Source organism: Rhododendron vialii, chromosome 8a (assembly GCF_030253575.1).
Source record: "Rhododendron vialii isolate Sample 1 chromosome 8a, ASM3025357v1".
NCBI lineage: Eukaryota > Viridiplantae > Streptophyta > Magnoliopsida > Ericales > Ericaceae > Rhododendron > Rhododendron vialii.
In genome coordinates, this window is record NC_080564.1 from 15676522 (window position 1) to 15696152 (window position 19631).

General features: G+C 38.9%; 1 protein-coding gene and 1 long non-coding RNA gene across 6 annotated transcripts; one reads left to right on the forward strand and one right to left on the reverse strand.

The window, feature by feature from the left end:
- Positions 1–1413: 1413 nt before the first annotated feature.
- On the reverse strand, positions 1414–16011 carry LOC131335998 (uncharacterized). Of its 5 annotated transcripts, none has more exons than XM_058371602.1 (6): positions 15696–16011; positions 15445–15568; positions 15291–15340; positions 6387–6513; positions 2324–2428; positions 1414–2215 (listed from the first exon to the last, which is right to left on the reverse strand). In XM_058371602.1, the coding sequence occupies exons 1-6, from the start codon at positions 15777–15779 to the stop codon at positions 1590–1592; spliced, it is 1116 nt and encodes a 371-aa protein (XP_058227585.1). In that variant the 5' UTR covers positions 15780–16011; the 3' UTR covers positions 1414–1589. The 5 variants fall into 5 exon arrangements, with proteins under 5 accessions (XP_058227585.1, XP_058227587.1, XP_058227586.1 ...); XM_058371604.1 differs by having other exon boundaries at positions 15445–15579; positions 15696–15833; XM_058371603.1 differs by having other exon boundaries at positions 15445–15608; positions 15696–15777.
- Positions 5247–5602, forward strand: LOC131335999 (uncharacterized). The gene is made up of 2 exons (XR_009202711.1): positions 5247–5388; positions 5486–5602. It is a non-coding gene; the product is annotated as an uncharacterized LOC131335999 (long non-coding RNA).
- Positions 16012–19631: the final 3620 nt, after the last annotated feature.

The window sequence follows — 19631 nt, forward strand, 5'->3', positions numbered from 1 at the left end:
GCTCCTTGGGCTTACGTGAAGCCAACCACAATATTTAGAAACATGCTCATCATCGGGATCGTCCCAAGGTAGGACCAAAAAAATCTATCGAGCCAAATTGGGGTGTCTACACATCCAAGCTTCGAGAGATCAAAGCCCTCAAGCCCTTTAGAATTCTTTAAGTCCATATCAAACAAGCCAGTTCTTCAAATCAAAGCTTCAAAGCTCCGAAGAACATTCAAATCAAACCATCATATTCTTCACAAATCTCGGAGAATATTCCCCCAATCGACTGGGGATCAAGCTGTCAAGCCCTTATTTCAACATTTGAAAAGAAAAATCAACGGATCTTATTTTCTTTGATGGGAAATTACATCAGAGATTGTAACCTTACTTTTCCACAGATCAATAAATTGAATTGTTCATCATATTTCTCACTTTTTCACAGACTCGAATTATGTGTGATACAACTAAAAAAAACCGTTCATGCATCAAACAAACCGAGATAGATGACCGATTCACCATTGGGAGCATTAACCCCATAATACTAAGAAATTAACACGGAAGAAAAAATAGTTCATGCATCAAAACCATTTTTGCTCTTATCCCACATGATAGAAAATTGCAACATACATATAACTACGGCATGGCTTAATGCACAAATAAAGATACTCCATTGATGCCGGATAGTTTGTTGGGTGTAGCCCATAAATGAATCTCCAATGCTCTCTCTACCTCACTTCGTGTGAAGTACTAACTTTGAAGTGATGATGAATTCCTTCACGTTGTCATGCTTAAATTAACAGACGATTGTTGGGGCGATTCACTTAGGCCTTGTTCGTTTGGTAACTTTGAGTGTTTTAGTTTTGGTAGTGGATAGAGAGAGGAATAGGATAATGATTGAATAGAGGGGTAATGAGTGAAGAGAGTTAGAGAGAAAGAGAAATGAAATTAATAATTGAAAAAATAGGGTAATGATTGAAGAAAGATATAGAGTAATGATTGAAAAACAAAGTTAAAACAAAGTAAAATTTGGAAACGAACAAGGCCTTAATGTAAGTTAGTGAAAAGATCTCCATCACACTCCATCACACCTTTCCACTACCATGAAGTAGAAGATTCCGATCTCTTCAGGAAAAAAACAAAAAAAAAAAGTAGAAGACTCCGAACCCAAGAGTCCCACCAATAACTCTATTGTCAGTTGCACTCGTGATATAGACGCAACTATTCATCTTGTTGCTCAAAACGTGTAAATAACTATTGCAATATTCAACACTAATCTAACAATTAGGAGTATTACTTTTTAAGGGGTGAGCATGATTTTATTCAAGGTCCACATTCGAAAACAAGACCTTAATGCAAACAATACTTTCTTTCTTTTTTTGATCAGCAATGCACACTCCATACCAACACCCCACCCCAATGCACGTTCCATACATAATTTCTCATTCTTATGCATTCCTAACACCACAAACATATTTTCATCCACAAGAAAAACATCTCTAGAATCCACACTTTTAAGTTTTTGTCAACATTATTTTTGGCCCAAAAATCCTGAGGCATAAACAGACCCGAAGAGGCAGACCTAATTCAAGTATTTAATCAGAAGACTAAACCTTAACTGAGAACTCAAATAACATGATATGTTTATACGTCTCCCCGGGTTTAACAACCACAGATGGAAAATTTGGCAGATTGATAGCATTTGGAAATCCCTGTGTCTCCAAACAAAGTCCAGAGTGCTTTCCATATGCAGCTCCACCTTTACCCACAACCCCATTCACATAGTTACCAGTGTAGAATTGCATACCGGGGGCATTGGTCCACAAGTCTAGGACCCTTGAGCTCGACGGGTCCCCCACTTTTGCAGCATGTCTCAAGCCCATCTTTTCATCCCCACAGTCGAGCACATAATTGTGGTCATAACCTAAGCCAACATCATCGATCAAGCTCCCGATTTTATTCTCACTGGTGAAATCAAACGCAGTGCCTTTAACTGGCATGATTTCGCCGGTTGGAATAGTGTTCTGATCCACAGGAGTGAGGTGCAATGCATGTATTTGAATGGAATGGTCGAGTATGTTTCCAGAGTTGTGACCAGCTAAGTTCCAGTAAGTGTGCTGAGCTAAACTGATAGGAGTGGGCTTGTTTTCAGGAATAGCCTCCATGTCAAGTCTCAATGTTGTGCTTGAAGTAAGGGTGTAAGTTGCAGTTACAGAAACGTCTCCTGGGTAACCTGTTTTCCAAAAGCAACAAATGAATATTTTTGCATATTTGTGTGTGTGTGTGTGTGTGAGAGAGAGAGAGAGAGAGAGAGAGAGAGAGAGAGAGAGAGAGATGGCACCTTCCTCGCCATCACGACTATGATACTTGAAAGTGATGGATGGATTTTCACACTGTTTATGTTCAACAACATCCCAAACAACCTTATCAAAACCCTTGAATCCACCTGATGAGAAGACGGGTTCAAAAGCATAAAGAGTATAGAGGATCAAAGTAGTAAGTTTTAATCAATTGTAACAATTTTAAAAGAATGGAAAGTGAAATTGTCCTTCACCAAACAAAAAGGACGTACAGTCTTGATGCCATAGAGTAGGTAAATTTGATACATAGTATCAGCATAAAGATATTAATTCAATGAAGGAGTTTCCAAGGTAAATGAAGCAACCACACGTGTATAAATAAATATGGTCAACTTGAGATTCCAACAATGTGGTTTTTCAGGAACGAAAGAGGTATTAATTATACCGTTACCTATTCCTACAAAGCAGGGCAAGGCAAAAAAAAAAACTGGTTCATAATGCTGCACCTTTAATGCTATATTCTTGAGCAAGTGTACCATGTCAATTCCAAGAATTGGTACATGTGTCTCTCTCATATTGCTATGTATTACATGTACACAAACCTATGTTTCTTACTATTAAAGTTCTCACAAAAAATGCATGGTGTGAATTTTTTAGGTAATAAAACACCGCTTTTCCCTACATATAACGTCTACCACATTTTTACAAGAAACAATATACTTTCATGCTGATATACCTTTCAAATCTGTTTCTCCCATATTCCGATTCAGTTTTTGTATAGTACTTGGATATAAATCATCTATAGTAAAAATGTGAAAGAAGAGATGGACGTGATAACAGTATTTTCTTTCGGTGAATCATGCCACTAACAGAAAGTAAGCATGAATGGTTGGCAGAATTCAAGAATCGTACAAATTGAAAACCAAAGAATATTTTCTATGGTGCTGTGCCTTAACGCTGATGATCTTTACCAGAGAAAAAAGTTGCCACTGTTCAGGCGATGACATTGTCCCAAGCATATCCATCAAGATATATGCAGCTGAACGATAGATAGTACCTATGAAGCACCGACACCTCTAGAGGTTGAAGAATCGCAGTGTCAGGACACGGGGACACGGGGACACCGCGGGACACCGCGGAGATACGTCCGGGACACGCCACGTGGCGTGTCCCATATTTTAATATTAAATTTTGAGGGGGACACCGCTGGGGACACGGCGGGGACACCGATGGGGACACGGCAGGGGCCAAACTGCAATTTTTTTTAAAATTTTAGGGGCCAAACTGTAATTTTTGAAAAATTTGGGGGTCAAACTGTAATTTTTTTTAAAAAAATTTGGGGCCAAATTATTATTATTTTTAAAATTTCTGGGTGCTAAACTATAATTAATTAATTATTTATATATAAATAAATATACACGTGGCGTGTCCCCCCGTGTCCGTGTCCCCATTTTTTTAGAATTCCCGTGTCCCGGTGTCGGTTTCGGTGTCCGTATCCGTGTCCGTGTCCGTGTCGGTGCATCATAGGATAGTACTATGGATGACTCGAGACAATCTTTAAGGCTGGTTTGGATGGATGTGGATTTCAAATGAAGGGAATCCATTTGGCATGTCTTCGATAAAGCAGAACACCATCAAAAGATCTCCGAACACATAACCCCAAAATATACTTAGACCAATCACCATTCAAAGATTTAAGAACGTGCACCACATCATACCCAAGACTCGCTCGAGTGAACCCCATACGCAAGGGATCTTCAAATTGTCCCATGAGTGCTTCCGCTTCTTTTGGTGAAGTCCAAGGGAATGGCGTGGAGAGAAGTGTTGACTTGGGAACCAATGTACCACAAACTTGAACATGTTCCAATTGGGGCACCCCATGAGGCAACACTTGGAAGCAACCTCGACCTTTGGTTCAACCAAGCTTCCATATCATTCCCATACTCTTCAAGTTGAGTGTTTTGTACCAAAGGCAACTTGAAACTCAATTATGGAGAGCAATCTTCAATCTCATGGTCACGACTTCCCTCTTCTCCATAACCCTCCTCCAAAAGTTCCTCTCCATCTTGTCTAGGCCTAAGGAAACTTTCCTTGAGCATATCAATAAGCATTCCCTCTTCATTATCAACACCAAACTCATCAAAGACGGGCACATCTTCAAATTCACCTCCGAAGTCTTCATTTCGAGATTCAACAAAGATGGACAAATCGTCAACCTCAAAGATACAATCATCTTCAAGAACACCCTCAAGTTCTTCACTTGGATGTTCATCAAAGATTGGAACAATAGCATGCCCATAATCATCATCCAACATGGTTCTCTTACCTCCTTAACACAAAGGGCATTAAGAACATGCTCACTAGCCTTTTCACCAACTTCCAACTCAATAGATGATTCCCCAAGCTTGAAGCATTTGAATATTCCACTAGGTGACAAATTTCTAGCCTCCAACGTGCCGATTAAAGGTTGATTTTCAATTGGGTTCTCTTACCAAAACTAGTCAAGGAATCGGCATTGGGATGTTGATGGAAAGGTAAGAATTCCTCCTTGAGTAATCTTTTATTTGCCTCTCCTTTGTCGACTAACTTTGAGTTGTGTCCACGAATCCGAAGCTCTTCCCTTAGGGAAAGTAGATACCAATTTCACCTTCTTTTCTTTGGTAACACAACAATATTTAAAAACACTCTCAATGGTGTTCAACCAACCAAAAAACTCTAGTGGGTTTCCACAAAACATGGGAAGTCCATTATCAGCATCATTCACCAATATGTATTTAAATCTAACCAAATTTGCTCTACGCCAATGTGGAGCACCATAACGATTTTCCAATGGAATGCAATCCATTCTTTTCATCGGATGTTGCAAACGCCACACCCATTCAACCAAGTTAGTTATTTCTTCACTCAAATCTTTAATCTCATTCCGATTATCTTTCGAATTGCAATCATTTTGCCTTCCACATTGTGGAATAACATTCAACCTTTCACCATTCTTCACCACACCTTCCCTACCTCTAGCCCATAGTCTTCCTCTACCTTTTTGAGCCATTTCAATACAAACAATTAACTCCAAACAAGTAAATCAACCCCAAAGAACCTAGACCCAGTCGACACTGCTCGTAAATTGCAATCTCATACGGCTGGCCGTTTCGCAATTTTCAAACAGACTGGTACAAGTGCATAAGTTCTAGACCTTCCACCAGACTATGACATTAGCTCTGCTTGTATCATAGAGGATTTGGTAACTTATCAGGCATCAGCCTCGTGTTTATATTCCTCCCGCTTCTTTGTTGACTCCCCCAACCCACCAAATACCCACATACTACTGCCCTATTTCCTTGTTCCCTCAGCACAAGATAATACTATTGATGCTTTCTTAGATGATGAGATTGTCCAACTGTGGAAGGTGGTCTCTAGTGTTTCCTTGTTCGTGGGTCCAACTGGCCTGTGTCAAACTCTAGTTGGATTACTGGAGACAAGTTACAGCAGGTGGCACCTAATTTGCTTGAGTAATACCAGAGCGATATGAGACCATACTCTATTAAGCTGCGTTTTGCTCACCCCGGGAGAGTTAGTGCGGACACCAGATGCCAAGTTAGATTTATTCTTAATGATTTATCAATGTCTTTCTCATGTAGGATCCACAAACAATGAATTAATAAAGCTCTACTTGTTTATCTTGCATTAATGTGGATTCTAATACCCCAGTAGGTGTAGATTCCTTGGGGTAATATTCAGGTCTTACTTCATTCATTTATAACCTTGTATTAACAAAAAAGACATGCTGGCCAAGTAAATTCATAACTGTACAAGTTGACAAAATGCATGCCACTTTCAACTGAAATTACTGTGACCTGAATTTAAAAGAGATGCCATGTTAATTGACTGGGCTAAAGTAAAATTAAAAACAAGTTATTTGTCCCCTTGTTTTTGCCAAGGGTAGGACGCTCAAGGCTACTCCGTAAGCTTCAACCCCAAAACTCTTCCATGAAAGCAAGGGTACAACCAATTGAGCTAGGCATATGTTTGTTAAAAATAATGCCCTCATACTAAGCAGACAGGACAACGTATTAGGATTCAAGAAGTTATGCAAATAGAAAATACCATGGAGGCTATTTGGGGGCTTGTTGATGGGCAGAGTGTATTGAACCCCATCAAGTGTAAACTTTCCGTCCTTGATCCTATTTGCAACCCGACCCACGATGCAGCCAAAGAAAGGTGAAGCACCATTCTGACAAAAAAGGAAACACTCCACATATCACAAATTATCACAAAATGAAATTCTAACTGTCCAGGGGGGTGACATCCACATTCCATCTCTTGAATAGTTGAATACAAACTGCTATTTTTGTTTGCTTTTTCTCTAGTTTATGGGAGACATACAAGTATTGTAAGCTAAGAAGCACTACACATCTATCGGCCTCACCTATCCGTGTCCGATATGAGTCAGGTACAGACATGACACAACACTCTCGACACGTATTGGACACAAGATACGAATCCGACTTTTAAGTTACATTTTTTACGTAGGACAAGTGAGGGACAGATTAGAACACGACTTTTTAAGAAGTTGAGCTGTCATCAAAATTGCCTTGATGCTTAGTTCATGAATACTTAGTAGTGAGTAGTGTTTTATAATCTTCATAACATCAATTTACGCATGTCTCTTTTCCTAATTTGATAGAAAACATGTTTAGTAGACCAGGGTAGTTAGGTAATAGAGAGCTCTTAATCAAGGGCAGCATTGGTGTTCAAGGTCATCACATCGGTCTACTAGTTACATGAACTTACATATAGACACATTCACCACATGTTACATCATTGCATGTAGCTATTGTTAGGTTCAATAGATTTATTTATAACTAGGGGCATGCACAAGTCCTACTCAATGTATTCATCTATTGCCGGATTCACTAAAACACATTTAGGTCTGTTCTATCAAGACATCTAGGAATTAGAATAGCTTTGGATGGCTTATAAATTTGAATGTGATTCCTTTTAAGGCATAGAGTTGATTATTGAATTTTAGTAAACAAGGCTGCAGTTTTCATGATTGGCACTACGGTCCTTGCAGATATAAATGTCTATTTTTCTGTAGATCTCTTTTAGATACCTATCTTCAAAATCTTCGAGTCTCGGAAGGTCTTCGGGATCTGCAATCAAAAGATCGAATAATAGGTCCATCTCCGACCCTAGCAAAGGTGAAGCACCTATTTCTCTCCCTTCTCCTTCTCTTCTTCTTTGCGCACTTAACCCAAGTTCTTTTCTTGTTTCCAAACCAAAACCATTGCGATTCCTATTGTAGGCGGCAAGACTCTCAAGTGTCCCAAAATCTTCCAACATCAGTTCGGTATTATAGCGTAACGCCGTAATCTTGCATTCTAATAATGGTGAACACTAACAAACTAAATTCCAGCGTTGAATCCCTTTTCAAAGACCTTCATGCTACCCAGGAAGGTGTTAGAACTTTGAAAAGTGATGTTACAACATTAAATAGTGATGTCTATACGTTAAAAATTGGTGTTGCCACGTTAGTAGGTGATCAATATAAAACAAAAGCATTACAAGAAGTTGGTAATTGCTCTCTAGGAGAATATCATGAGGCTGACGATGTAACTGAAGAAACCAGACAACCAGACATTAACCATATTAACCATGTTGCATGGGACATAAACAAAGCCAATTATGAAATAATTATCGAAAGTGAAGCAAGTCAGCAACAACATTGCAATCATAATTTGCACATCAGGGAAGTAAAAGCAGTGGTTTGTACAAAGGCGGAACTCTACGCTTTGTCAGCAACAGAAGATGATCACATTGAATTTATTATTCTCAATATTCGATGGAACCCATAGTGCGACATAGAGTTTGACCATTTGGTCTTTCTCATTGTTGCTTCAAAAGGGTCTGTGTGGATGGTTGACTCTGACACCCTACAATTTTCATACTTACAAAAAACAAAACTCAAGGTTGAGTTTTTTCCAACCACGGGAGAATAATGAAGCCAACAAAATTGGTAGTATTGTAGATGAGGGTATGTTGGTAATTGCAGAGATCCTAATCAGGGGCAGCATCGGTCGTTCACACAGATCTACTAGTTACATGAATTTCAGATACATTCACCACATGAAATTCATTGCATATAGTAATTGTTATGCATTTATAACTAGGAGCATTCACAAGTCTTCTTTAATGTATTCATCCATTATAAGATTCTTTTGTAACACAATTACGTTCGTCCTATGAAGACATCTAAGATTAAAATAGCCTTTTCATAGCTTATAAATTGGATTTCATTTTAAGGAATAGAGTTAACAATTGAATTTGAATAAACGAGGTTGCGGTCGCCGTGATTGGAGTTCCCATCCTTGAAGAAATTCCCTAACTCTTGCATGGGTGGAGCATCTCTTTTTCTATCTTCTCCTCCTCTTCTTAGCACACTTAACCCAAGTTCTATTCATGTTTCTTATCCAAAACCACAACGATTTCTCCTAAAATCACCCTACATCATTTAGTTTACATGAATTTGAAGTACTATACAGGTATATATCAATACAAGTTATGCTCAACGTGTCCATAACTTGTATATGTCTCACATGTGTCATGTGTCATATTCGAGCTTTCTTGAATCACAAGAATTTTATCAACGAGACAAAACACTCAAGAAAGCCCATAATGAGGCAGAAAAATCAAACCTTCGACAATGTTAAAGCATCCAAATCAAAACCAATTGGCAATGAGTGGAGAGGCCGCCCAGGCTCATATACTAGTTTTTGAGGAGATAATTAACTGATGTAGGACAATTTCCAACACTCCCCCTCACGTGCGACCCCCGACTCACACATGGAGAGGCCAACAAAGGATCCGGAACACACGGATCACAATGAAACAAAACGCAACTATGGCACAAACAAGGGGGAAAAGCCTCCGAAAACCTAGGTCAGATACCATGTTGAAGCATCCAACTTAAGACCAATTGGCAATGAGTGGAGAGGCCGTCCAGGCTCATATACTAGTTTTGGAGGAGATAATTAACCGATGTGGGACAATTTCCAACAGACAATATTGACTTCCTAGTTGGTAGTATACCACAATTGGTTTCTTAGTTTTCGTCTTCAATATGCAAATAAACAATCACTCTAACATTTGAGCTATCTGTCCATCAACACTCCTAGCCAACCTATGGTCACAAACCTATCATTTAAGCAAAATGCATCAGAAATTTCCAGAATCCATTTTATTTGAATAGGAGAGAGTGTATTTTCAATACAAGATTGAAGTGCCTAGTCAAGAATCCAACAAATACTCCAATCAAATGTCTCCCAAACACCCCTTCGAAAAATGTTACTCCCCTGGGGTCTGTTTGATTAGAGTAAAAACGATAGAACATACCAGAAAGAGAAAAAAAAATACTTCCACAGCGTTTTATTAGCATGAAAATATTAGATAGTGCTAGAAAGTAAATTTTGTTGTACAACCCATTTAAGCATTGTTACATAGCTTCCACTTTCTTGTTAAAACACAAGAAAGTTCTATTTTCTTGTGAAAGTTGCCAATCTTTTTATGGCCTTCCCTAATATCCTCATCATTTTTCCTTTTCTATCAAAATCCGCATTCTAGGTTAAGAGTGAGTTAGTAACAATAAGTATTCTGTTACAAGTATCTTCTAAGACCTTTTGTTTTAATCAAATGCATAGATGAAAATAACTTTTCTTCTCACTCTCTTTTCCTTTACTTAGTTTCCCTTTCCATCATAATTTTCTTTGTAATCAAACAAATCCCCAGTGAAATGAAAATAATTGCCATAAAAAAACAACTAGTGACCAACGGGCTTGTAGCCCAATGGTATTTCCTGGTCCTTTCCTTGTGGGAGCCTAGGGTTCGAGCCCCCTCAGGGGCGTTGACAGCCTTTGGACCCCTGGGCTCTAACTTACTAACTTTAGCCCCAACCCCCTTGGATGTTGTTATGATTTCAGGGCTAAATTGTAAATAATTCTTGTAATTGGGAGCTTAGTGCAATTAGCTAATATTCTGTTTTGTTGTTAGGAGCAAGAGAGTTGTGAGGCGGTTAGCAAGGTTACCGAGCTGTGCTATATACGGCTGAGGCCCAATGTATTTTGTGTGGATTCTTTTGTATTGTTTCTCTACTCTACTTTTGGGAAATAAGATTCAATAGTCTCTCCTCTATGTTTCTAATTTCTTCGGTGTAATCTCTCTTTCTCAGTCATAACAATGGTATCAAAGCGGGCCTTTCTCAGCTTGTGAGGTTATCCATCAATGGCAGACGGAACTAGATTGCAAGAAATCAAGAAGGCTGAAGAAGCAGTTCGCTTCTTGAAGGAAAACTCTGATAAACAAGCTGTTGAAATCCAAGAGATCAAGACTTCTTTGTGTGACTTGGTCGAGATTAAGGAGTTAATCACTGGAATGAACCTGAAATATGATCAGATTTCACAAAAGGTGTTGCATTCTCCTCCGGAGATTGATGTAATTCCTCAGGTACGAAACCCTAATCACGATGTTCTTCCACAATTCAATACCAGATTCGCTCGAATTGATTTTCCTAAGTTTAGTGGTGAAGATCCATCTGGTTGGGTGTATAAATGTGAACGATTCTTTGATTACAATATGATAGAGAACAACAATAGGGTGAAATTGGCTACCCAACATTTGGAGGGCGAAGCCCTAAATTGGTACCAGTGGTTTGAAAAATGCCATGGCCAAATGTCCTGGGTTTTGTTTAAAGACGGAATAGTGTCAAGATTTGGGCCAAACACATATGAAGATGCTATGGGTGACCTTACTAAGTTGAGGCATACCACCACAGTTCGGGTTTATCAAGAACAGTTCGAAGAATTGGCCAATTGTACTACCAATTTGCCTGAATCTTTCTTCATTAGCTGTTTCATTAATGGACTTAAAGAGGAGGTTAAGACTAGGGTACAAATGTTCAGGCCTACTATTATCACTCAAGCCATTGGGTTGGCTAAGTTGCAGGAAAATAGTATTGAGGCTATTACTAAAAAGACCAGATCTGCTCCTACAAAACCTGATTATGCTGTTACGCAATCAACGGTTGGTAGTCATTGGGGTACTACTTACAATGGTTCCCACAGAAGAGAAAATAAGACTTTTGATGAGAAGAGGGCTAAAGGTTTGTGTTTCAAGTGTAATGAAAAATGGTCTAAAGGACATGAATGTAAGAAAAAGCAATTATTTGCCTTGGAAGGGGATGGGGAAGATCTAAAGTCAGACCAAGAAGGAGAAGAAGAGAATGATGGGGAACAGGAAAAGGAAGAAGAACTCCAAATTTCTTTGAATGCCATTACTGGATCTGTATCTTTCCGGACCATGAGAGTTAGAGGTAATAAGAAGAAACGATTGATGATGATTCTCATAGATTCAGGAAGTACAAATAACTTCCTTAGCCCTGAAATAGTTAAGAGAACAGGCTGTTTGGTAGATGAGACTGAAGCCCTACCAGTTATGGTAGCTGATGGTACAAGGATGCACAACAAGGCTGTGTGTAAGAACTTTGAATGGCAGATGCAAGGGACTGATTTCAAGGCAGACATGAGAGTGTTACCACTGCAGGGATGTGACATGGTGCTTGGTATACAATGGCTATCTACTTTAGGACCTATTACATGGGATTTTCAGAATCTTTGCATGGAATTTCATCTCAATGGGAAAAAACACGTGCTCAAAGGAGGCAAGGAGGAAAATTCTTTGGTTGATAGTAGCAAGATGAACAAAATTCTTAAGAAAAGTGTTTCAGGAGTGCTTGCAGCTCAAATTTTTTCCTTGCATGTTGGAGATACCGATGCGCAACAACAGATCTTGAAATGAAGATGCTTGACAGCTTTGAGGACATCTTTAAGGAACCGACTGGATTACCTCCCATGAGACCTCATGATCATCATATTCCACTCAAACCAGATGCTGAGCCAACTAGCACCAGGCCCTACAGGTATCCTTATTTTCAGAAAAATGAAATTGAGAAGATTGTGGCTGAATTACTGAAATCTGGTGTGATTAGAAAGTGTTAGTCCATTTTCTTCTACAGTGCTGTTAGTACGAAAGAAAGATGCAGGTTGGAGGATGTGTGTGGATTATCGAGCTCTAACTAAGGTCACAATTAAGGATAAATTTCCTATTCCTGTTATAGATGAGCTATTGGATGAACTCAATGGGGCCACATTCTTTTCTAAACTGGACCTTAGATCTGGCTATCACCAAATAAGAGTTCATTCCCCTGATATTCCCAAGACTGCTTTTCGAACACATGCAGGGCATTATGAATACTTAGTAATGCCCTTTGGTTTAACTAATGCACCATCAACATTTCAGAGTCTTATGAATGAGATATTCAGGAATCATTTGAGAAAGTTTATTCTGGTATTCTTTGATGATATATTGGTGTATAGCAAGACCTGGCTTGAGCATCTACAACATTTGAAAACCACCTTGCAGATTTTGAAGGCTAACCAGTTTTACGCTAAAATGACGAAGTGTGTTTTTGGCAAACAAAGGGTGGAATATCTGGGACATATGATTTCTAATGAAGGGGTTTCAGCTGAGTCAACCAAGATTGAGGCCATGACTCATTGGCCAGTTCCTACTGATTTGAAACAGCTTAGGGGATTCTTGGGTTTAACTGGGTATTATAGAAGATTTGTTAGGAATTATGGCAAGATCAGTGAGCCGCTTACCCAACTACTAAGGAAGGAGTCTTTCCATTGGACTGAGGCTGCTACTCAAGCCTTTGAACAACTGAAAATTGCTATGGTTACTACTCCAGTTTTAGCACTGCCAGATTATACTAAGGAATTTGTCATTGAATCTGATGCTTCAGGTAAGGGTTTGGGGGCAGTATTGATTCAAGAAGGCCATCCCATTACATTTTGGAGTAAAGTTCTTTCCTTGAGGGATCAGGTATTGTCTACTTATGAAAAAGAATTGATGGCAATAGTGTTGGCTGTTCTTAAGTGGAGGCATTACTTATTGGGGAGACATTTTATTATCAGAACTGATCAACAAAGCCTGAAACACTTAATGGAACAAAGGGTTGCTACCCCTTTTCAACAGAAATGGATCACAAAGTTACTAGGGTTTGATTATGAGATTGTCTACAAGGTGGGAAAGGAGAATTTGGCAGCTGATGCTTTATCCAGAAAAGGTAATGATAACAATGGTGATGCTACTTTGCAAGCACTTTCAGTACTCAATTATAATTGGTTGGCAGAAGTTAAGTTGGGTTGGCTTAATGATCCAGCTATTCAAGCACTTATCCAAGACCTCATCAGTGACCCTGCCTCTCACAAGCATTATGTGTGGCACGATCAATTGTTGACATACAAAGGCAAAGTGGTAGTGGGTGATTGTTCAGTTCTCAAGCAGAAAATCCTTACTGCCTATCATAATTCTTCAGTTGGGGGTCATTCTGGTATTGATAAAACCACTAGAAGGATTAAGAGGACTTTGTATTGGAAAAATCTTAAGAATGATGTACAACAATTCATTGGCCAATGCGATATTTGTCAAAGATTCAAGAGTGAAGCTGTTAAGTATCCAGGTTTGCTGCAACCTATCCAAATTCCTGAGAAGATATGGTCTGATTTATCAATGGATTTTATAGAAGGGCTTCCTGCATCCCATGGTAAGTCTGTTATTTTGGTGGTAGTGGATAGGTTAAGCAAATATGGGCATTTCATGGCCTTATCTCATCCTTATACAGCTAAGGATGTTGCTCAGCAATTCTTGGATTATGTTTACAAGCTCCATGGAATGCCAAATTCTATTGTGTCTGACAGAGATGCTGTGTTCACTAGTAGATTCTGGCAGGAATTTTTCAAGCTTCAAGGCTGTCAACTGAATTTGAGCACATCCTACCATCCACAATCTGATGGCCAAACTGAAATCTTGAACAAGTGTTTGGAAAATTATCTAAGGTGTGTGTCAGGGGATTGTCCCAAGAACTGGTCAAAGTGGTTACCACTAGCTGAATGGTGGTACAATACCACATACCATTCAGCCATTAAAACCACCCCATATTATGCTGTTTATGGGCAATCACCACCAGATCAGGCCTTATATATACCAGGCTCTTCTCCTGTGGCTGAAGTGGACAATTGGGCAAGGGAAAGAGGTGCCATTTCTAGAATGCTTAAGGAGAATTTGCAGATAGCTCAGGGGAGAATGAAGTTCTATGCTGATAAAAATAGATCGGAAAGGGAGTTTGCATTGCATGATTGGGTTTATTTGAGGCTGCAGCCTTACAGGCAGACTACTTTAGCCTTACACAGAAATATGAAGCTGGCTCCTAAATTCTATGGGCCTTTTCAAATCATTCAAAAGATTGGGACTGTGGCTTACAAGTTACAACTTCCTGATGATGCCAAAATCCATCCAGTGTTCCATGTTTCTTTACTCAAAAGGAGGTTAGGCCAAAATGTGACTGCACAATCCACTCTTCCTCCAGTCTCACCTGATGGCAACTTACAAATGGAACCCGTAGCTATACTCAATAGAAGAATGATCAAGAGGCAGAACAAGGCTGTGGTTCAATGGCTAATTCAGTGGTCTAGATCTTTTCCTGAGGATGCTACTTGGGAAGATTATGACACCATTACCAAGAAGTTTCCCAACTTACAGCCTTGAGGTCAAGGCTGTTTCTAAGGAGAAGGGAATGTTATGATTTCAGGGCTAAATTGTAAATAATTCTTGTAATTGGGAGCTTAGTGCAATTAGCTAATATTCTGCTTCATTGTTAGCCTGTTAGGAGCAAGAGAGTTGTGAGGCGGTTAGCGAGGTTACCGAGCTGTATATACAGCTGAGGCCCAATGTATTTTGTGTGGATTCTTTTGTATTGTTTCTCTACTCTACTTTTGGGAAATAAGATTCAGTAGTCTCTCCTCTCTGTTTCTAATTTCTTCGGTGTAATCTCTCTTTCGCAGTGATAACAGATGTATACGGCTTGAAAAAAAAAACTAGTGAAAGGGAACTAACCTGATAGGGTTCTAGAGAGTCGAATCCGAGAACAACATCAGCTAGGTTTCCTAGAAAAGTTGAGACAATACATACATGAATGACTCGCCTATATAGAGAAATTAGATCTCGATAAGAAGAGAAGCGAAGCGAACAAAACTGGGATCCACATTACCATGTTTGTCGGGTACGGACAAGGAGGTGATGGTGCAGCCATAGTTGGAGACCTTGATCTGCATGGTTCCATTGTTGAGTTCAAAGAGCTCTGGTTTCTTCAGGGGAGAATCGGCCATGGAATTCTGAAAGATGGCTAGAAAGATAGTAGGGATGACCTCTTCACTTTATAGAAAATTGGTAAGTCCATGATCGAGAGAGCGTGCGAAAGCGAGAGAGAGAGAGAGTGAGAGTGAGAGAGAGAGTCCTTACGTGGCGGAGGGATCGGATGCTTGTGGTGGTCCGATGTGATCGCCCACTCTTACAGGGCGCGCGAATGAATTGGCGATTTGGCATTATAATTGGATATTAACTCCAACCAAATGTAATTACACAAGTCAATGGAAGCAGCGATGGGGCGGATGGGTATCGGTTCAACCACGAGTGGAGAGTTGAACGTCACATCGTATATGCTATTAGTGGATGCGACGCAACACATTATTCTAAACACAGTCTAAATAAAAAACATGTACATAGTTTTTATATCATTTTCCTTGCCGCTTAATTGTCTCTCCACAAATCTATAGACGGATCATATCTTGAAAAGAGAAGCTATCTAGTAGTTAGAACACTCATATTATTAAGAAAAAAAAGATTGAATCCATTACTGTGGTGCATTAGCCGAACATAAAAATCCAAAATTTAACATGCTTCTTGAACCCAACAAAATCCAATTGATTGAAGTACGGAAAAAAAATATTAAAATAAAAGAATATCATTAGTATCTCACCTTCAATTGCAGAGGAGCCATTGAACCAACTTTTTCACACCTCTCTTTTACTATCTCTGAATGTGAGATTTAGTTGATTCCAAATATGCATTTGTGTTTGAATAATCAAATATAAATAAATAAGCAGAGAGATTTCAAATATAAAATTGAGTCAGGTTTATAAATTTGAAATTTCTACAGATATATAGAATATCGGACAAAAAGTTCCTCACTAAGCAATATTACGACTTATTATCCTTCCTTTCAAGAAGTTTCCTAATTTAATTAGAGTTTAAGGTAAGAAAATTATACAAAATTGTAGAGTCAATTTTGGACATTCTATCCTCGAAGAGTAATTGGCGGCCAAGTATGAGGATGTGAATGAAATCGATGAGGATCTTTTGTTCAAGAATGATTTATTGTCATCCCTTCCATTTCAACCAACATAATTAGCACAAATCATGGGATCACTATAATCATGTGTGACTTCTTCTTCTTCTTCTTTTTTAAACATTAGAGTAGGTTTATATATTAGGAAATATTATTTATTCAATCCAATGAATAAAATCATATCAAAAAGTACGATCGAACGGCTGTAGATGCTAGTTTGTTTATATGCCTCGACATTTTTAACGGTTGTAGATGCTGGCAGAGCAATAAATGCTCCCTGCCTTGACACACGACTTAAATTTTTTTCCACCATTTGGGTCACAAAAACCGGAACGGTTCTACCGGTTCTTCGATTTAACCGGAATTCTAAAGATGTTTAAAAGTGATTGTGTAACGCTCCTAATTTTGGGAACGTTAAATAGACATTTTCATTGAAAATCTAAATATAGTTTGGCTCAATATTACATCATAATTCTCACAAGAGTACTTTTATTCAACAAAAGGAGGGGAAACTAGGGTTTCTATCTACTACTCCGTCTGCTCCTCCATTCTAGCCAGCTCCTCGGCTCTGAAAGTCTTCAAGGTGTAGAGTTTTCCCTGTTCATCTACAAAGTCTGACACATTATACCAGCGTCGCCACCAGAATAATATGTCAGGGTCACCAAATGTAACACCATGAACTACGAAAGCTCAGCAAAACAATCTCATACCCACTAACCTTTAACTTACACATTATAGGGCATAGAATCAGTGAGATCCACATAGTACACGCGTATTAAACAGTTAACAATTAATAATGATACATTCACAATTCACAATTCACTATCGTTGGTGTCCAAGATTTCTGAGTTTCTCCTACGTGTCATTTCATAGACCGTGTCACTGATTTTATCTTTCATTAACCAAATCAACATTTTCAAAATCGTTTTAACACACCCAACCTCGGTTCCGCCGTTCCGGTCTCCCGAGTATCCTTACAATGGTTCCACTGTACCGGGTTCCCATTGGCACACAAAACTTCGCATTAGCTCTTCTCCGCGGATAACCAAGCCATATTATCAATGAGGCTACCACGTCCGGCTCCATTGGCAATCTTCACAATAGGCTACCAAGTCCGGCCACATTGTGGTTTTCACAGTCCACGCAATGGGCTACCAAATCCGGCCACGTTGCAGTTTTCGCAAATCCACACAATGGCTACCAAGTCCGGCCACATTGCGGGTTTTCTTACACACAATGGGCTACTATGTCCGGCCAAATTGTGGTTTCGAAACATATCTTGCCATTAACACACCCTAGGTGTTATGTTTCTACTTTCTCAATATTCATGTCTCATTTTCATGCAAAGACTTCGCGGCAGGACTTTTCTCATACATAATCATAAATCATTCATTGTAATCTTGAAACTAAACTAGCAAGATCATTCAACTCTATATTATTCTATCATGCTCATATCACAACTTAAAGCATAACACCACATGTACAGACGCCTTTTGGAGTGGATGCCACTTATGCTTTATCACACATCAAACATGTAATCCAAGTAATTATATATACATACTCATAACCATCCTTAAGATCAAAATACGAATACTTCCATGCATTTCGATATACAAACAACATACAATATACGTAGAGTAGGTAAGTAGAGGTATTCTACCGTTCTTCTTGGCGGTAGGTACCACTACGGAAAAAGTAAGTATGTCGGACGGAGTAACTTCCTACGGTGAGCTTCCGGTAGCTTCGAAAGAGAAAGGTTTCTCTCGAAACTAGTTCTTGACCAAACTACTTAAACTTTTTGGATCATAAGGGTGGTCGAGTGGTGGTTTAGTGGCGGCCTATGTCACGCCCTCGATTTTTAACATAATAATAATAATAACTTTTAAAGGAAAAACCACTGCGGTATACTTATAATGTTACATCCTAGAATTTTTATTTATCTTATTAGTTATTTTGGATCATTATTAATTGGAAGTGTTATGGTGTGGGTCCTAATTAGCAATTTTCTTTTATGCATAATATAGTTATTAGGTGCATTATTATAGTTCGAGGGTATGAGTATAATTATTAATTACAGTAGTTAGTCTATATCAGTTGGATACGTTAATTATCAAGTCAGCTACAAATTAGGGGTTTTACGTTGTGGGTAGTTTTAAAGTTACATGTGAAGAGATATTTTAACGGAGTAGGGCTTTTATTTGGAGAGAACGTTCGAGATAGGAAATTTGAGAGGAGAAGTTGAGGGGACTGAGTAGTAGAATGAAGCACTTTTGCATTCGGCTGATTGGCGATCGGTTGGGTAAGCGTTCTTTTTCCTCTTTATTCTTGTTCTTTTCCCATTTTTTTTTGTAGTTCATGGACTGGGGTAAAGTTGGACTTTTGAAAGGCATCGAACAATGGGATTACTGAGAGATTAATTAAGTTCCATCCTTTTGGCACCAATCGTTTTCTGTTAATCAGATTGATTTATGGAGTTTGGGTATGGAATCAGGAGGTTTGGTGATTGCACGTGGGATTGGAGGTTGAGTTGGGCTTTGAAGTTTTGGTGCTTACTGTAGGGTTTTAATTAGGATTAGGCTAGTTTTGTTTTATTATTTTACTCGTACATAGGCAATATCCTATATCTACTCAGTGTCTATTAATATAGTTAGTCATTTTGTGCTTTGCTATTTTGTTCAGGTTAGAGTTCTTTTTGCACATTCGATTTCATTACTTTTGGACCCAGGTGAGTGGTTAAGCATGCTACGTACTTTCAAACTTCCCCGTGTCCCTTAAATTATTGTTTAGAAAATTTATGATTGAAATCGGAAACACACAATTGTTTATGTTTGCTTATATTGAATTGGCATGCAGTTTTGTGAAATCGTTTATTGTTTGAATAAATCTTTTTGGTGAGAACTTTGTGGATACTGTTGGGAACATATTTTGGAAAGTCCAGGGAAATTAATCCTCTGTGTGCTGGTGACTCTGGCCATTAGAGAAGAGACCGGGTTAGGCCGGTGACTCTAATGCTCAACGGCTTTCTTTTGCCGAGTTGTTCTTCGGGAAAA